The sequence below is a fragment of the Phyllostomus hastatus genome, unplaced genomic scaffold, assembly GCF_019186645.2.
Source record: "Phyllostomus hastatus isolate PE091 unplaced genomic scaffold, TTU_PhHast_1.1 phas_scaffold_129, whole genome shotgun sequence".
Lineage (NCBI taxonomy): Eukaryota > Metazoa > Chordata > Mammalia > Chiroptera > Phyllostomidae > Phyllostomus > Phyllostomus hastatus.
Genome location: NW_025334009.1, coordinates 6000811 through 6020555, shown reverse-complemented (window position 1 = coordinate 6020555; position 19745 = coordinate 6000811). Strand labels below are relative to the sequence as shown.

General features: G+C 38.1%; 1 protein-coding gene across 4 annotated transcripts in view; it reads right to left on the bottom strand.

The window, feature by feature from the left end:
- SETD2 (SET domain containing 2, histone lysine methyltransferase) overlaps window positions 1-19745 on the bottom strand; it is a 96254-nt gene that overhangs the window by 62428 nt on the left and 14081 nt on the right. For all 4 annotated transcript variants that reach the window (XR_006787781.1, XR_006787782.1, XR_006787783.1 and 1 more), the window contains exons 2-3: window positions 6960-6975; window positions 1509-5860 (exon numbers count right to left, since the gene is read on the bottom strand). Coding sequence is in view for 1 of the 4 variants with exons in the window: in XM_045856834.1 (XP_045712790.1) it covers window positions 1509-5860; window positions 6960-6975 (4368 nt within the window). In the remaining 3 variants the exon portion in view is untranslated. The remainder of the gene's footprint in view (window positions 1-1508; window positions 5861-6959; window positions 6976-19745) is intronic.

Below are 19745 nucleotides of genomic sequence, written 5' to 3'. Positions count from 1 at the left end.
GGAAACAAGCAAGGATGGCCAACTAAGATCTCCTTTTTAAAATCAGGGAATCATGCCTTACTCTTCAACTCTCAGATGGTAGACAGCACAGAGCTCTAAGTAGCTATCTTCCTTAATCTCCTCATTGGCTCTCATCTTCAACTATGTTCTATGCCAGTCCTAGTTTTATAATGTACCTAAAGAGTGTCGTGATAGTTTTGACTAAGTTTGAGCAACAAGAATAATTCTTTTTGAGTAACAACAATAAATCAACTGAAGATATAATTCATTAATGAGTTATTGCTTAGTCTGAAGATGACTAAAGTTAAACAAAATATCTATTTACAAGTACTTAGGAGCTATAACTTTGAAGAATCAGCAGTAGCTTTATTATGTATTGCCCCAGAAGGCCAAAATAGGACTAATGGGAACGATTTTTTTTTTTTCAGGTCAGTCTATTTTCATTAGGCATATGAAAAATTTTTTTTCCACTACAATCATACTATTTTACAATATGTATCTTCTTGGTGGCTCCTAAATGCCCATAGCAAGAAGCATATAGCAAGCATCCAGCAAGAGGCACTTAAAAATAATGAATATGTAAAAATGTTTCCCACTCCAAAACGGCTCTACCAACCAAATCTATATGCAGTCTTATCTCCAATACACTAGAGACAAAACCCAAGGCACTGAACCAATTAGCTTCATTTCTATTTTTTACAAAGACTCAGTAAGTTGCATCGGTCTACTCATTCAATTCCTAAAAAGTAATATTTAAAATATTTGATATTTTTAACTTAAATGTTAGATATTTTTAATTCAATATTTAATGTAATTTTACCTTAAAAAAGATGTAAATGAATATAACTCTAAGAGGCTTTATATATTAAAAAAAAGGAGCTTTTTTTAAATTTGGAAATATTTCTGATGGAACCTAACTTTAAAATAAAGTCTTTTACCTTATCTATAGTAAAACACTACCTCATCAAAAAAAATTCTGGCCCTGAATGGTGTGGCTCAGTGTGTTGAGTGTCATCCTGCAAAGCCAAAGGTTGCCAGTTTGATTCCTGGGTCAGGGCACATGCCTGGGTGTCTGGACTGTTGGCCTGGTTCCCAAGTGTAGTGAGTGCAAGAGACAACAATCAATGTTTCTCTTACAAATCGATGTTTCTCTGTGTCTCTTTCTCCCTTCCTTTCTCTATCTCTAAAATAAATAAAATCTTTTTAAAAAAATTAGCCCTGGCTGGTGTGGCTCAGTGGACTGAGTGCTGGCCTGCAAGCCAAAGGGTTGCTGGTTCGATTCCCAGTCAGGGCACATGCCTAGGTTATAGGCCAGATCCCCAGTAAGGGGGTGCATGAGAGGCAACTACACATTGATGTTTCTCTCTCTCTTTCTCTCTCCCTTTCCCTCTCTTTAAAAACAAATAAAATCTTTAAAAAGTAAAATAAAAATAAAATGTCTATCTCTGCTAAGCAGTCTTTTTTTAATGTGAAAGATTAAAATTTGTTAGGTTATTAATTACACTTACCTCTCTGTTAAATAAACATTTTCTTCAATCAGATCAAAGTAACAAGGCATCTTCCCTTGCTTGGCACATTCCTTCCATCGCTGTGGGTCCCTGAAGTCCTCCATAACACAGGAAGGCCCAACCAGTGCTGATGCTGGGGGCACTGCAGTCTCACACTGCTGTACCTCCATTCTAACTTTCTTTCTGTCCTGAAGCTCGCCATCGCTTTCAGTATCACTCTCCAATTCCTGCCTCCTTTTTTTAGGAGGCCCTCTATCTTTCAGATCATTTTTTTCTAAGTTTTTTGAAAGATCTTTCTTTTCATTTACACCTAATGAGTCCTTAATGGAATTGCTGCTTATTTCAGGTGCTTGCACTGACCCCTTGTCCTTCTGAAGGGATAGAAAAAATTTACTGGACTGGCTTGAAAACTGAGATTCTCCTCGCTGATCCCAATTCTCTTCTTCTTCACGATCATCTGTTAAGGAATCTGGTACTTGACCCTGAATTCGATCATATACAACCCCAGATCCTGGAGGTCTACCCGCTGATCTTGGATCCCAGTAGCCATTGCCTTGCCAGTAATTACGTGTCCCACCATACTGTTCTGCACTTTGCTGATACTTGTGTCCACCACAGGCTCCATAGCTGCTATCAGGTTGCTGATACGTGGTAGTAGGCTTTTCTTGTTGCGAGAAGTCCCACCCTATGTTTCTGAGCTCTTCTGATGAATGAAAACCATCCACTCGGGAGATCTCACAAGAGGAAGAAAAATTCAACTCTGTTCTCCCCAGTCTACTATCTGGCCTATTAGGGAAAGCGGTCTGTTGCCGACACTTATTCGGGATATCTTCAAAATCATCAGAAGGATAAACTGGCAGCTCTTCTTGCCTAAACGCTATTTTGGCTTTCAGTGTTTCCTCAAAGTTCAGATGACCTAGAGGGTCCGATTTCACATCAGTATGACTTGTACTATCAACCCCATCATTCTGGGGATGAGCAATTTCAATCAGGTGGTTATCTATTTGTTTTCTGCTAGTCTGGGGAAAACAAATTTCTAGATTTTTTTCTGTTCCTTTATGAAGGAAGAACTTCTCAGTTTGAGAACAGGCTTTACTTGCTATACTCTCAAATTTTTCCTCATATGAATGTCTCCTGGACTCAAATCTCTCATCTTCCCAGTGGTCAGAATAGTGTCTGTAACTCTGACTGCTCCGGGAAGAACAAGGACTCGTTTCTTCCATGGGTAGAGTAGAATTCTTTGGCACAACCACCACAGACTGAAGACGGTTTCTTGGAACACTGCTATCATCAGATTCTGTATCTTCTGAATCGCTTTCATCACTTGAACTTTCAGAGGAAGCAGAGTAGTCCTCGTGAACAGTAGACACGATCTCTGAAGCATGGCCACTGCTGTCACATTTTAAGCTGTATGTCACACAGTCACTGTCTCCCATGGTTAAATTCAAATCGCAGGAAGAAAGTACAACTTCTGAATCATCGGAAGTATGTTCGTGTCCTCTTCCACCTTCTTCATCTACAGAGATTTCTGGTCTTCCTCTTTTATCAGGCAGTGTAGAATTCCCATCCTCTTGAGCCTCGTGCACACATTTCCCAGATAACCCGTTATTATGCCTGTTTCCCCAAGAAGCAAACCCCCTTCCTGAATCAGGAAGGCCACTACCCACTTCTATTATTTCTTGGTCTTCATGCTTCAAATACTCTGTGCTTTTACTCTTCGGTACAGCATCCAAAACTGGAGGTGTGTTCCCTCCACACTGCAAGAGAGCTAAATTGTCCACTTTTATTCCTGGTGGAAGATTCTGAAGAGATGAAGCAATGCCTGAACTCCCTATAGGTGGACATAAACCATCAAAATGGTTAACAGAAGCTGAACTAGTGCTACCAACACTCTGCTTATATTCTTCACATGCAAATTTTGAGTGCTGATCTGTCAGATTTCTATTATCACATATAACTGTTTTTGATTTCAAATGTACATTCATAAAGCTATTTGAAGAAATCTTTGTAACTGAAGGCTCAGTATCTTCAGCTGAGGAATGACACAAAGAAGGGTTGTTGTCATCTGAAGTACAGTATATGTCCAAATCTTTGGTTTTACAGCTAGACACACTCGTATCAACTGGTTCTTTAACTACTGTTTTAGAGTAATCTATAGTCATAACTGGCAAAGATATGAGTTTATCTTGGTGTGGTGACACTGGAGGATCTGTTTCTCTAAATGGGCTTTCTGGCTTACTACACCGCATGCAAGTATCATCCAAGTCTTTTTCTTTACATCTGTCAATATTTTGAAATCCATTTGAAGAAAGCTTACGTGCTTTGACCAAAGGGGATACCTCCAATCCGGTCACACTATCATCAGAAGACATCAAGACCGTGTCAGTTTTAGAAGTGCAAAATGTTACCAAGTCAGATTCTACCCCAGGAGATCCATTTATATTTAATTCTATGGGACAATAACTTCTTAATTGATCATTCTTCACTTTAGATAAAGAGTCTAATTCCTTAATACTATCACGGCTATCATGTCCTATAAATTCAGACTTAAAAATAGGTGATTCTTCTAGCTTTTTAAAAGTAGGTGAATCATTTAATCGATTTGATAGAGATGGAGACCCAGTCTTTTCTCTTTCAGGAATTTTACTAGTCATTCTTACTTCACTACCTTTTGAATAAGGAGTCTGTAAACTAAAAGAATGAGACTGTTTGACTTCCTCAGTTAATTCTGCACAACAGAAAGAATTTTTAAATTTATCAGACTTGGGTGTAGATTTTGAAGAAGCAGATTTGTAACGAGCACTGCTTTCATGCTTGGAATATGATGATCCCCTTCGGAATCCTAGTTCATTAGGGGGGGAACAATTTCTTTTCATTGCTTCATTTTCTGAAGTCCTTTTGGATTCTCTTTCTAGTTTTGAAGAATACTTTCCTCTTTTCTCTATCTCTAAGTAAGAGGACTCAGTTTTGCAGTCTCGATCAGATTTAGAATAGGATGATGATGTCCTCAGATCTCTGTAAGAGGAGGAATGAGATGAGGTACGCCTTGAGTATGTCTTCTTATATTCGTCTTCAGAGTCAGAACTCTCTCGTGCCCTGTTATCTGTATAGGGCCGAGAATAGCGTGTCCTCTCTCGATACGGGGAGCTCCTATGGTAGCGACGGTCAGAGTCATAATAATGGGATCGTTCTGACCGGGAATAAGATAAGCTAGTTCTAGAGCCTCTGTCAGATCTAGAACGAGATCTGCTTCGTTTTCGTTCTCTCTCTGATCTACATCGAGAGGATATATAACGAGTATCTCTTTCAAGTTTCGAGTAGCTAAAATATTTATCATCTCTTTCTGTTTTAGATCGTGAAGATTTCCCTAAATCTTCACTTTTTAAAGGTGCAAAGTTCTTTTTTGAATCTCGTTCCTTTTCAATGCTTGCTGAAAATTTTAAATCATGTGATCTCTGACTTGAGGAAGTCCGTATAGAATCTTCATCAGATTCTGAACCAAGAAAGGTGCCTTCAGATTGTGAGGATTTCTTCTTAGAACCTGTTTTTTTAGAGCCCAGACTATTCTTAGAACTATCTGGAATTTCTTCTTCCTTCCCAATATGGGAATCTTCTTTTTGTGAGGGAATATCTGCTTGCTCATTCAAATTTTGAGCTATGTGTTCTTCTGAACTGATAGATACAGAGTCCTGTTTAGTGTCTACTTCTGAAGATTCTGGTACAACTGTAACTGGTGGTTCCTTCAAGGCTCTAACCGCTACATCTACTGGTGCTGTCATCAGAACTGTAATTTGTGTGTGTGGCAAGGCCACTGGCTCTGTTACTGGTGTTGGTGGTGAGGGTATTGTGGCTTGGGGTGGTGGAGGTGGTGGAGGAGGTGGAGATGAGGGTGGCGAGTCTACAGTCGTTGATTCTGCTAAGACTGCTGGTACTATGGGGGGAGGTGATGCCAATGCTGTGGACGTAGCTAGCAGTGGCCTGGATGTTACATGAAGCAGATGTTTCTTAAAATGAATTTTGCCCAATTCTACCCTTGATTTTGGTGGGGAAGATTCTTCTGCAGTAGATACGGTATCCCCAATGTCCATTTTAATTTTAGGAGTCAAGTCTACTTGAAGAGGTACAGCTGGAGAGTTTGGAGTATCATTTTGTTTGTCATTGCCAAGTGCAGTCAGAAACCTGTTTTGCAAAGTTTTCTTTGTAAGGCTGAAGCTGAATGACACCTTCTGTCGTCCCTGCTCCTCCAAATTAACTTTTGTCTTGGTGCCTTTGGGCAAAAACCGACTAGAAGCAACACCTTTGAACATTGGTCCTTTGATGAAACTTGTTTTCTGCACATTTTCAATCTTTGCCTATAAATAAACAAAGGAAGCTGTTACTACTGTAATAAAGTTTTACTTTCAAATGCCTAGTAGCATAGTTTAAAATGTCAGGGAAATGAAAGCCCTTTTTTAATGACAAACAATATAAATTTCAATAAGTACATAAACATTTAAAATAATTGTTTATTATTAAAATTTTCAAACATATTCCAATATTTGGAGAATAAAGCCCTACCTAAGTACCCACCCGAGTTTCCATAACCCAAGCCTCCCATCTCATTCATTTGACAGATGAGGTTAACCAAATGAGGCCTTTCTGACTTCTGGGAAGCTACTCTGCCCTGGCATACCACCACTGTCTCTGCCTAGGCCCCACACACCCAGGCCATGCTGATTTACACAGTCTGATCCTACTGTATTAGCGACAACTACAAAGTATAATCTAAAAAGACGACATCTCCCTCCATTATCTGCCAAACCACCAAAGGAAATGGTGGGCTTTAGAAGTAAAATGCATAACCCAGGGCACAGGTGGCAAACACAAGGCCCTTCACCTTGTTTTATCGGACCCGGCACCTTGTTTCTACCCAGTGGCAGCACCAAGCTCCTTGCCCCTGGTTAAGGAGTAGTTACATGTATACAGTCCTAAAATTACACTCGGCCCTTTGAAGACAACCACAAGGCTGATATGGCCCCTGGTGAAAATGAGTTTGACACCCCTGTGCTAGAGTGCAGGCCAGAACTTCAAAAACATCTACAACAAACTCAAGTCTAAATTAGAGATGGTACACTTGCCATCTGAAACATTCTTCTAATTGATGTTCTTTAATCAACTCTGGCTATTTAAAAGAATAGTTTTCCCCCCAACATGGTAAAATCTAAAATCAGTTTTCAAAATTATATAGTAACCATCTTGCCTAAATCTGCATCTTGCCTAAAACTCTAGAAGCACCAAACTTTAAAAACACATTTTCTTGATGTATATAATATCCCCCTCTGGAGTAAGTTACTGTAGATCCAAAACCAAAATTAAACAAGAACTATTACTTCATATCACATTCCAAATGACAGCAAAATTTTAAATATTTTCAATCCCATAATGACCAAATAGTTAAATTATTATACTTACCTCATTTTCTTCTTCTCTATTACCATCCAGCCAAGAAAGCATGCAAAGAAATAAAAAGAAATCATAAATTGAAATGAAAGTTGTTTTTTTAAACTTAGGATACCTACAAACTACAGGTATATTCTACATGGACTGTCCATTCCCCCATATCCTCAGGTACATTCAGTATAGCAAATATTTATTGAAGGTAGTGCCATGTACTATGCCAGGTCCTGAAGATAAAAAGAAAATAAAACTGAGTCCACAGCCCTTAAAAAGCTTATAGTTACATATCCAAAATGTAATTTTGCTATAAAAGTAACTCCAACATAATGGAGTAAATACAAGGATAGACATATATACAGCGTAACAGCAAACAGTAGGATAAGTAACTCAGTTCAGTGGAAGGGAAGAGATACAAAGAACCCTTCCTGAAAGAAAAGCACTGTACTTTACCGTGTCTAATGATTATATACCGTGGGTAGAATCATCCCGTGTATACTGCACACAGAAACGTGGCTGTGCAGTATACACAGGAGCTCATTACGCACGGCAAAATCTGGTAGTTTTTGAAGAATATATCTGTAGGAAGACCTCGGCAAAGGCACAGAGATTAAAACATAAAACTGTATGTGCAAAGAAACTATAAACAATTCAACATTACCCAAGTATACAGTGTAAGGCAGAACGAAGCCAACAGGTGAAGTAGGAAGCAGTGGCTAGATCCACAGGCCATGTTTCTCCTGAAGAGAAACATATTTTATCTTATAGATGAGTGGTTCTCAATCTTTTCTGGTATACATTCAGCAATATCTTTGATGAATGCAGGGTACATACCCTCTGCTCCACATCACAGCACACCTCTCTCTGAGCTCCTAGTTACGTTCTAACAAAGGTAGCCACAATGACTCTGAAGAATCCAAAGCCAAAAAGTCTGGTATGCACAAGTGCACCTGGGCGTGAGGGGGAAAAGGAAGCTACAAAAGGGCTTTAGACTATGACACACAGGTTTGTATTTCAAGGAGGTAACTCTATAGGATATGTTGCAAGACTGGGGTACAATATAATCTGTTTCAAACGCTCCTTAAAAGAAATGTATAAAAACCCTTTCCCCAAATGTAGGCCTGTTGCCACCATAATTCAGCCAATTCACTAGTATGTGTGGCAGCCATACAAAAACCAAGTAAAAAGGGAAAGGAATTGACAATACATGAATGACAGCTAAAGTAGTGCTTAGGTGAAATGCTCGTGTCTTACAACATACTGCATACTAGATTTGATTTAAATTAGTACCATGTGCAATTTTTTCCAAGAACAGAAAGTTACCTGGAGACGTCCCAGCACTTGGAGTGCCATTCCTATCTGTACTCCTCTTTCAGTGGACATTTAAGAGCATTTGTGCTCATCTGCATGGTATCCCTACATATGAAGTGCTAAAAATACTGAGGTGACAGAGCCCTTTCCGAGGCCTCAACCATTCTACTGTAAACAAGCAAATGAAAAGAAAATCCTGACAAACTGTGATGAAAGTCATTACATGGTCAAATGGTTGAAGAACACATAATGTTCTTATAATGAAAAAACATTATAAATATAATATTGGTGAGGAGGAGGGGACAAGGGGAGAAAAAGGTCCATTTCAGAAATCAGAGAACTGCTAGACAGAGATGGCAAGACATATCCCACAACTTGACAATAAAATAATGTCTGTAATAAATGTCTGTAATAAATGTCTGTAATAAAAAGGATATAAGCACATACAGAAAATTTGGAGAAAATATCAAATTTTCATCGCAAGAGCATTTCATGTTAACAGAAAAAAATAAATTACAAACAACAACAAAAGAGTTTATAATTCAACCCATCCAGAGACAAGTGCTATTAAAGCTTCGGTCTATACTCTTCTGACACTACGTGTACTTGTGTGTAGGACTTAAACAGAGATCTCTCCTTTTTAGGTATAGTAATCACAGCATGCAAGCCATTCTGTATCTTGCTCCCCTCCTTCATCATAAATAGAGCAGGTGAGCAAATAAGGTGTTTACATCACAGAAAAAGTATGGAACCACAACAGACTGAGGGAATGATCTTGAGAGAAAGGGATATAAATTAGTGAAGGCATAGTTAATTTTCAAAATAAAACAACCATGTCCTCTTTTAGACTCTATTTCTCTCTGATAATAATTAGTTGAAAGCTGGGGGAAGAGACAGGGTAAAAGACCTAAAGAAAATTCAAGGATGGGAAACAAATGAAAGTGAACTGTAAATCTTCAGTGTTGCTGCCCAATGTTGAACATTACTAATTTATAATCAAGCTCATCAGCACACTTATTCTACTTCTGCTGGCAGCATTAAGCTGCCTAGGAGCAACTAGAGGAAACAACTGATGAGTCACTCCAGCAAGCTGGGTGGGACAAGAAGGGCAGAAGGCAAGGGGCTGAGAAAATTGAGGGTATTCCCAAGAACGCTGAAGTGACTGACCTAGAGATCCATAGACACTAGATAAGGGAGTAAAGTCTGAAGGATGCTGACAAACTGCAGGACCAGTAGGGACAAGATATCAGCGCCTACAAAGAGTAAATTTGATGGAAACCGAAAAGAAAGGCAGAAGAGTAAGGTGAAAGAATTAAAAAGCATGGTCAGATATTAAAATACGGCCAATATTTTACAGTTGCGGTACACTTCCAAGAGATTACAGTATCTAAGTGTGGGAGCAGGCTGCCACAGCAATAAGAGGATGAGAACTTTTTGAAGAAATTAATGAATTACAAGGCCTCAATTAATAGCAAGAAACAGCCACAAGTGTTTTTAACAAAAGACTTGCTTTAGTAAATAATACAACGTCGACAGCAAAGAACAGGGTGTGGAAGCCAGGGCTAGAAGTACCGGGCTTTCCCGGTGCCCCTGCCAAGAAAACTAAGGAGACATGCAAAACAGGCACTTAACTCTCTGGCATGACATCATGCTTGAATGGCCTTATTTGTTCTTTTGAAAAGAAATTACAGAAGAAAAATCAGAGGAATATTGCAGCAAGGTGACTCAAAACGTACAGGTGCCCATCTGCAGCTTGCTGAAGAACTATATTTAAAGAATGTTGATTAATCCATGTCAACACAAAGATAATCATGACTAGGTCAGAGAGTGCATGTGGAAAAAGACTTAAAAGAGTTTTAGTCTTAGCAAGGTCAAAGAACCAAAGAATGACATGATTATTAATGTCAACCAACCAATCTCTCAGGCTAGGACACAAGTAACGTTTCCAAAGGAAGGCCTGGTATGAGACACCTGCCCACACGAAGGACATTCATAAATCATTATAAACAGGTTGGATAGTAAGAAAAGCTATTCTAGATACTATGGCACACAAGAAATGGTTACAGTTAATTGGAAGTATTTTAGTTACTCTAGAAAAAAGATGACTTACATAAGACCATAGTGATTTCAAAATATCAGAAAACTCAGAAGATAAAATAATCTTTTTGCACAATTCCAAAAAGTTGGACCTGTGACCAACAGAAATACAGAATGATGGATTTCAGCTCATTTAATTAGAACATTTTAAATTTATTTGAAAAATATATGCATCCAGGGGAAATTTTTTATAATACAAAGAGATATACAACTAAAATTAGCTCTCTCTCTCCCCAGTGGCAACTATTGTTAAGCTTTATACATCCTTCCAAAAACTGTGTGCATATGAGAGCACATACATCTCTTTCTAGGAGAACACACACAAATGGAAACTTTCTGCACCTCGTTTGCTCTCCACTTACAGCCTTGGTTATCATTACACATCAATGTGTATAGACACAGCTTCAGCTGTTGTTCTACCAACCTAACAGCTTTTCTTCCTTCTTTTTATATTGTTTTTTTAATCCTCGGGTGAGGATATGTTGATTGATTTTAGAGAGAGGAAGGGAGACAGAAAAACACTGATGTGAGAGAGGAACATCATTGTTTGCCTCTTGTACGCATCCAGACTAGGATTGGAACCCGCTTTCTTTCTGTCCCTCAGACAGTCCAAGCTAATTCCTGGCCTTTTCATCTAAAGGTTCCTTCTTAGAATTCAGTACTACTCCTCATGGATATTTCACAGACTGCCCCTTAAAAATAGTAAGATGATAACACGAATGTTACTTCCTCTGATATAAGAATAGCATCTTATTTTATTCCTAGTACCTAACAGTACGAGGTATTTCTGTTTTAACGTAGTGCCTGTGTCCCCCACTACAACACCAACTCCTTTAGGGCGGAGATTTTAGTTCGCCACATTCGCAGCTGCACTGACGTACCAAAAGCACCATTTGGAACACAGGAAGTCCCTCGTAAATATTTGACTCACGTCATTCCCACCTCCCTATCTAACTAAGCTCACTTCACACTACTCCCCAGGAGAAATTTCAAAGATCTAACATATATAAATCAGCCTTGACTTCAAATAAGTTTTCATACTGCTCTTCATTCTACCGTCTTCCTCCCTCTCTCCCAGCACGCACAGGTATCTTCGCCACGCCTATCTTAATCCTCTCAGCCATTCCCATCTTGCTTTAATTCACTTGACAATTATGAGTGATTACTATGAACTCTGTACTGTACTGGCTTTTCCTATCCCTTTCTTTACCATTCTAGACACTACTACTAAACTCAACTCCTACACCATATACTTTGCAGAATGATAATCACATATAACCTTGACTTGCATTTATTATTCCTGCCTTCCCAACTTGAGTTTAAGTTACAAAGAGACAAAGGTGCCATCTTGCCCTTATTGTATAATCTCCCCCAGGTTTATCGTTCCCACTCCTAGCATAATTCTCATAACATTTTGAATTTAAAAACTTCCCTTAACAACAGAACCAAGTTTAGCTTTCCCACAATGTCATACACATTAACTATCCTTATAACCCCAAATAGTTGTAGCTTTATTTTAATATGACAAGTAAAGACAACTTATAAACAAACTTTATAAACAAACACAGCTGATCTGAAATGTATCATTGTAGAGTTACACAGTAAGTGAGGAAAGGTAAGAATATCATCACAAGTATTAACTGTATGTGTACCTGAAATCTGTCTACCTGAAATTAGGAAATTTAATTCTTAAATTTGTCTTCCAAATTAGTTTGCACAAACACTTGTATAAAGTGAATTATGTTCTCCTGTTAAAGCAATCTGCTTTTTCCAAAATCCATGAATTGAGCTATATGATGACCCACCCAATTTGAACATTTTAGGGCATATGTAAATGAGCTTCACTGCTTGTATTTATTATTTTTTGGCATTCATTATTTTGAATTAAATGTCTTAAATTATCTATTTTATTTTCATTATTAGCAAAATGTGGGAGAGGGGACACCCATTACCAAATAATTTTCAAAAGGTAGAAATGCGTAAGTACTGAAATTCATTTTTAGTATTAGCCAATGAGTCACAACAGAAAGAACTGAGGGTAAGTTCTTAGTGACCTGATCACATTATACTACTGTCTTATAGCCCCCATCACTAGCCCGTCATCACCATTATAAGCAGCCAACAGACTGTTTTCCATTTTTCAGGTACTGGGTTAAATGCTCTACAAACTTGAGCTCATTTGACCCTCAGATCTATGGAAGGTATAGTATTTGTATTCCCATTCTACAAATGAAGAAACAGATAGTTATATAGCTAGAGAAGCAGCAGAGCCAAGTATCCATAGGCCATTTGACTGCACAGCCCTTGCTCTTTACATCAAATATTTACTGATCTGGGACAGATCTGGGAGCAAAGGGTAGAAAGTTTCAGGAAAACATATTTTGATTCCATGTACTAGTAAATGTTATTTGCCTAGCAACAGAAGAGGCTGTAAAGTGAAGTGGAAAGTAACAGAAGTGTTTACACTGGAGTCCTGATGATCATGTCTGTATTAGAGAGGAAACTCCTAAACTGGCTGTTAAAAAAAAAAAAAGAAAAGAAAAATTAACTGTTTCTTTTTTTCCAATTTAGGAATAGATTCTTCTATGAAATAGAAACTACACTGAAAGCAGTATAGAATACTGGCTCCCAAGAGTCTGAGAGATGGCTTATTACAGACAGACTGCAGGATATGTAAGATTACCTAGTTAATGTTTAATAAGCTGCACCTACCCTGTATTTTACCAGACAGTACTTAATGCCAACCTTCCAGTTCCACTCTTGCTTAACCACATTAAACAGAAGCATAAAAATACATAGTGGTCAGTTCCTTCATGTGGCTATAGACTTTCATGCAAATTAGCTCTTTAATATCCACCTTCAAAATAAAAACAACGAAGGGAAAACATGTGACATGATTAAACCAAAACACATGAGAAAGATGAGGTTTCTCTTTTTAAACACAAAGATGATAGAGAATTCAGGATCTCTTTCCTTCGTAAGTACCTGCTTACTTTGATGTTAATATTAAAAATACTTCTGAAAACAATTTTATTCTTTCATGTTTCACATTTTTCTGTTTTAAGTATCAATATTAAAAATATACACGGGTCATGTTTTATTTTGGTAGCACAATTAATACAGAAAATCAGGAAATTTCTAGCCTAATAAATTATCAGCAGACAAAAATCAAAATACAACCAAAAGGAATGAAACTCAGTTTTGTTAAAGAACAAAAGCTTAGCTCTGCCTGGTGTAGCTCAGTGAACTGAGCACTGGCTTCAAACCAGAGGGTCTCTGGTTCGATTCCCAGTCTGGGCACATGCCTGAGTTGCAGGCCAAGTCCTCATGGGGAGCAAGAGGCAACCACACACTGATGTTTCTCTCCCTCTCTTTCTCCTTCCCTTCCCATCTCTAAAAATAAATAAATAAAATCTTTAAAAAAACAACAAAAGCTTAAATGCAATTTTTAAAATAGTCATTATTTGCCCTAGCTGGTGCAGCTTTGTGGATTGAGTGCCAGCCTGTGAACCAAAAGGGCACCCATTCGATTCCCTGTCAGTGCACAAGCCTGGATTGCAGGCTGAGTCCCCAGTAGGGGGCAGACAAGAGGCAACCACACATTGATGTTCCTCTCCCTCTCTTTCTCCCTCCCTTACCTCTCTAAAGATAAATTTAAAATCTTTAAAAAATATATTTAAAAAATAGTCATCATTTATTTTCTGGTAGTTATGAAGAGTTTAAGCACTTTCCAAAAATACAGCAAATCAATGTCTGAGGTGTGGAAGAGAAGGTTTCAAGTAAGTACACGTTAAAAAAAAAAAAAAGCAAACTCTCAAACAATTATTCTTAAAATGCCAAGCCAACGATAACATAGGATCATTGTGAATTACAATGCACTGAATACAGCACCCCTCACCGCTTCATACATGGAAAACAAAATGCAAAGGTTATCCATATGGTAGCAAAACACGAAATGGTCTAAATGTTCATCAGTAAAGTGGCTAATAACAACACTGGCACATCCATCCATTTAATGTAGTAGTATGTAGCATTACAAAGTAAGGATGAAAATCTCTGCTTTGGAATGATTTCAAGAGTTTATTGGGGGGGAGCAAGATACAGAACTGTATGTTTAGTATACTTTTATTTTCAAAAAGGGAAATGGAAGACTCAACCAAAATGAAATATAATGATTGCATATTAAAGGAAATGGTAAGGAGAGACCAGGGATGAAAGCTATACCTCTTTGAACATTCTTTTATTGCAGTAACTTTGGAATAATGTAAAATGCTGTAATTTTAAAATTGGAAAGTAAAAAATGATTTCTATAAATTCCAAAAATAAGAACTGTATTAAACTGGCGATGATAAAAATACATTAACTAAGTTAAACTGCATATGCCTTACTAGAATATAACCTAGGAGTAAAAAAAAAATAAAAAAGAAATCTCAAACTATACTTAGTAGTCTTACTGTTATAATAATATCAGTACTACTGAACTGTCATATATAAATAGACAAAGCAATGAAGTCATTCCACTTAATGTCATCAGGAACCAATATTTTCAACATAAAAATTTTTTACTTCATGTTATTTTTTTATCCTCACCTGAGGACACTTTTTCATTGCTTTCAGAGAGAGGAAGGGAGAAAGAGAAACATCAATACAGGACAGAAGCATTGATTGCTTGCCTTGTATGCACCTGGACCAGGGATCGAACCCACAACCTAGGTATGTGCCTTGCTCAGGAATCAAACCTACAATCCTTCAGCTACAGGATAACACTCCAACCGCCTGAGCCACACCAGCCAAGGCAGCATAAAAGTTTTGTAATAAATAAAACCTCTTAAATATGATTTGGAAAGATCAGTATGAACTGAAAAGTTTTTATTTTCTAAAAAGTATAACTATCCTAACTGTCCAATAAGAGGGCCTGCACACTGACACCCAGCAGCCATGGGTAGCAAGACTAGTGTCTAGACTGTGGTGTCTAAATACCATTTTCACTAAAGAGAGAAAAGGCTCAAAGAAGAAACATTTGATTTCAGGACTAAGGCAGGTGGTATATAAATGAGCTAGGACCAAGGAAGTTATTAAACACTACCAGGATTATGCAAAAGGACATTGAAGCCAATTTGAAAAGGCTTGCTGGTCAAAGATGAGGCAATTTGTGCAACAGTAAGAACAAAAAGTGCGTGTGATGACGTATTGAAGCCCAGCGCAAATATATAAAGTAAGACCACCCGATTATGTGTCCCCTGATATGATAAAATAGGTAACTGATAAACTGCTGAGGTGGGGACGGTGGGGGGAGTATGATGTAACTACCAGCCTCCTAAGAACACAGGAAACAGAAAAACATGTCAGGACACCATAAGGATACATACAGCCGATAACCATAAGGAGACTATTATAGACTGAGACCTGAAAGTTGGTAATCATACGGTTATTTGAATACTGATTTAAAAAATGTTTAAGGACTGTGTATTAAGTAACATTAAGAATTACTACATCCTGACCAGTGTGGCTCAGTTGGTTAGGCATTGTCTCGCAAAGCAAAAAGTCGCTAGTTTGGTTCCTGGTCAGGGCACATGCCTGGGTCTCAGGTTCAGTCCCTGACCGGGGCATGTGAGAGAGACAACCAATTGATGTCTCTCTCCCACATCAATGTTTCTCTTCCTCTTTCTCCCCCCTTATCCCTTTCTATTAAGTATATAAATGAATGAATGAACAAACAAAATCTTAAAAAAAAGAATTATTGCCAGTTGTGCTGGGTATAATGGTATTGTGGGTTTTTAAAAAAATCTTCACCAGAGGATATGTTTATTGATTTTTTAAAAAGAGAGGAACAAGAGGCAGGGATGGGGGGGGGGAGAAACATTGATGTATTGCATCTCAACCTGGGTGCAACCTATAAATATATGACTTGACCAATAATCAAACCCAAAACCTTTTGGTGCAAGGGACAACACTCCAATCAACTGAGCCACCCAGCTACAGCATGGTTACATTTTTTTTAAAGCCTTCATCTCTTAGAAATATAAATACAGAATAACAGAAAATCTGGGTAACTCTTAAAATATTCTAGTAACAACAAAAAGAGTAGGGTATAGATGAAACCAGAATGGCAAAATGTTAGAAATAGCTGAAGCTAGATGAGTATACTGGGCAGGGGGGGGGTTCATTATATTATTCTCTCTTGTATGAATGTTTAAAGTTTTTCAGAATAAAAAAGTGTTTTGAAGTTTAACTGTAATATGAAAGAGGACAACAAATCCCCAAATAAACATGAGACCATGTGTGCACACGTAGTAGCAGAGAGGGCTGGTGCTTAGAAGTGTTTTGGCAGAGTATGTGTTCCTGGTACCATGCAACCACCCACCTATCCCCAATCAGGGCCCATTTACCAGGCTGCAGCACAGCATGAATCTCTTGACCCAAGCGGTAGTGATCAGCAGGGTTCAAGGGTTCACCCATGTGATTTAGACTTTATTTCTATGGTTGCAAGAATTTCACTCCCCAACAATAAATTAAAAAAATCATAAACATGTAACCAAAGCAAACATTATGTTATGATGGAAAATATTTTCTATAAATTATCTTTTGTCAAATAGAACCAGCACAATTCTACTTTAGGGTCATTTAATTTGAAAAGATGGTGTGAGAAATTTTTAAAAGACTCAAGGTGAAAATTTTTCAACAGTAGATATAGAACTATTCTGAATACTTAAGTCTAATCTTTTAGGATAAGACACCACAGTGCTAAATTTTCATTTCCTGTGAACATTATCTTTTGAGTTCTCAAGGTAAACATAAAAACAATAGAGTATTTTACATATAATTTTGCAAATTAGAAATCTAGATGCAATTTTCACTTCCAGATGTGTACATAATACTACAGCATATATTAATAATGTATAATAATAAAGCTAGTTAATCTATAAGACAGAATTCTATCACTTCTATACAATGGGTTGTTTGCTTTATGACTAAAATATCAAATTATACTATAACCAGAATTACAGACAATGCAGTTGGTTCACAGCCCTAGCTATCAAGTCCCTAGCCACTTTAAAATATTCCAATAATCACAGAGGAATGTTAAGTATCATCGATAGCTCATTAGAAGAGATCAAATCTTATGCTCTACAAGAAATATTGTAAACTAACAAGGCAGATGCACTCCTCGTAGAAACAAAAAGTAAAATAACAGAAGGACTGTGACTTGGAAGTAACAACAGTAGTTAAATATCATACCCAAAAGTCAAACTAGGCAGCTGGTTTTCGTGCCTACAGTAAGAGCACTGAAAATCAGAGCTGACGCTCTCACACACCCCAACTAGCATGATGAAAAAGAACTACACAGTTGAATCTAAATTTTCTGTTCTAGGGCCTTTTTAGTGGCTTCTGTCCTCAAGTCATGTTCCAATTCCTCCTCTTCTCCACTATATATTTCCAAAATTTCAGATGGGGAGGCATTACCATATCATATACAGGTTAAGAGCAAAAGTTTGAAAGTCAGTCAATGTGAATTTGAATACAATTTCCAATACTTTACCACTTTTTAACATAATTAACCAAGAGAAATGATGGCCAAAGAGATTACCTATAAAACTAAAATAGTAATAATGTATTCACTTCAAAGAGAGGACGGAAGGGAGGGGAGGGGAGAAAATGTCTAAGCCTTTGCAGAGAGTGACCTTGATTTACTGCTTCAACAGTGCTTGGACAGAACTAATGCTCGACCCCCATCCCAGCCACTCAAACCAGCCTTCTGCTACCTCTTCACAGCGCCCTTAGACACCCCAAGCCCCCCACCACCACTCCAGCACTGCACAGCCACCTCTCCTCAGCCTCTAGCCATCACAACCCACGTCCACATCACAGATGTGCCAGAACTACCACCAGGACTCGAAGGCAGCTATCAACCCCAAGATCAACCTGGAGCTCATGTCTACCTACCTGTCCATGTCTTACTACTTTGACCATGTGGCTTTAAAGAACTTTGCCAAATATTTTCCTCACCAATCTCATGAGAGAACATGCTGAGAAGCCGATTAAGCTGCAGAGCCAACAAGGTGGACCAATCTTCCTTCAGGATGTCGAGAAACCAGACCAGACCACTGGGAGAATAGGCTGAATGCAACAGAATGTGCATTACACTTGGAAAAAAATATGAATCAGTCATTAGAATTGCACAAACTGGCCACTGACAAAATGACCCTCATTTGTGTGACTTCACCGAGACTCACTCTGGGAGACAATGATGAGAGCTAATTAAATAATTAAACCTCAGGCTGGCTTCCCATTGCCAGAGAGGTGACTTCCCTGATTATCAAAGCAGTGCATGCATGCTGGAGTTACCTTTACCCTTACTATTTTCTATAACTTGCACCAAATCACCCACTTACGGTCTTTCATTTGTACTATTCCTTCATATAAATACTTTGGTACCCCTCCCCCCAAAAGGAAAAAATGTCTATTTAAAATCCTCTGTATAGTGCCTGGCACACAGTTATTGCTCAATAAATGGGGAATATAGTTAACAATCTGAATTACATATTTATAAGATTCTTTTTTAAAAAGATCTCATTTATTTACTTTTAGAGAGGGGAAGGGAGGGAGAAAGAGAGGGAGAGAAACATCAATGTGTGGTTGCCTCTTGCTTGCCCTGCACTGAGAACCTGGCCCACAACCAAGGCATGTGCCCTGACAGGGAATTGAAGGGGCACCCCCTTGGTTCACAGGCCAGCACTCAATCCACTGAGCCACACCAGCCAGGGTTTTATAAGATTCTTTGACTAACAAGTCTCCACTATTAGAAAATAAGCAAAAATAGTAAAGGCCCTGCTCATTATTTTTTTAATCCCCAGGTTTACTGGGATTGATAAACCTGGGGCTGAAAAAATTTTGCATTGATAGGGTGCACAGTAAATAATTTTGATCAAATGAAGAGTCGAGAAGTGGAGGTGAGAGATGAAAGGTAGAGAGAGACTGAACATAACAAAAATATGGAGGCATCACAGAGGGAAAAGGGTTTATTAACACTTAACTGTAGTCTTCAGGCCAGTGCCAGTTGGCTGTTTTGTTATATATCCATAAGCACATAAACTGAGACTGAAGTTTAGAAACTTTTACAGCAATCTGACCTTGACCAGTGGTCAATAGGCTTATGTGTTTTTAAGCTTTTTATTTTGAAATAATTACAGATTGACAGAAGTTGCAAAAATAGTACAGAGTCCCCTGTACTCTTTACCCAGCCTCCTTCAAAAGGGATATCTTATATAGCCACAGACCACTATTAAAACAAGGAAACGGAAATTGGGTACATTACTGTTAATCACACTGGACCTTATTCAGTTTCCACCACACTTTTTAACCTGCATTCATATTCATTTGTGTGTGCATGTGTAT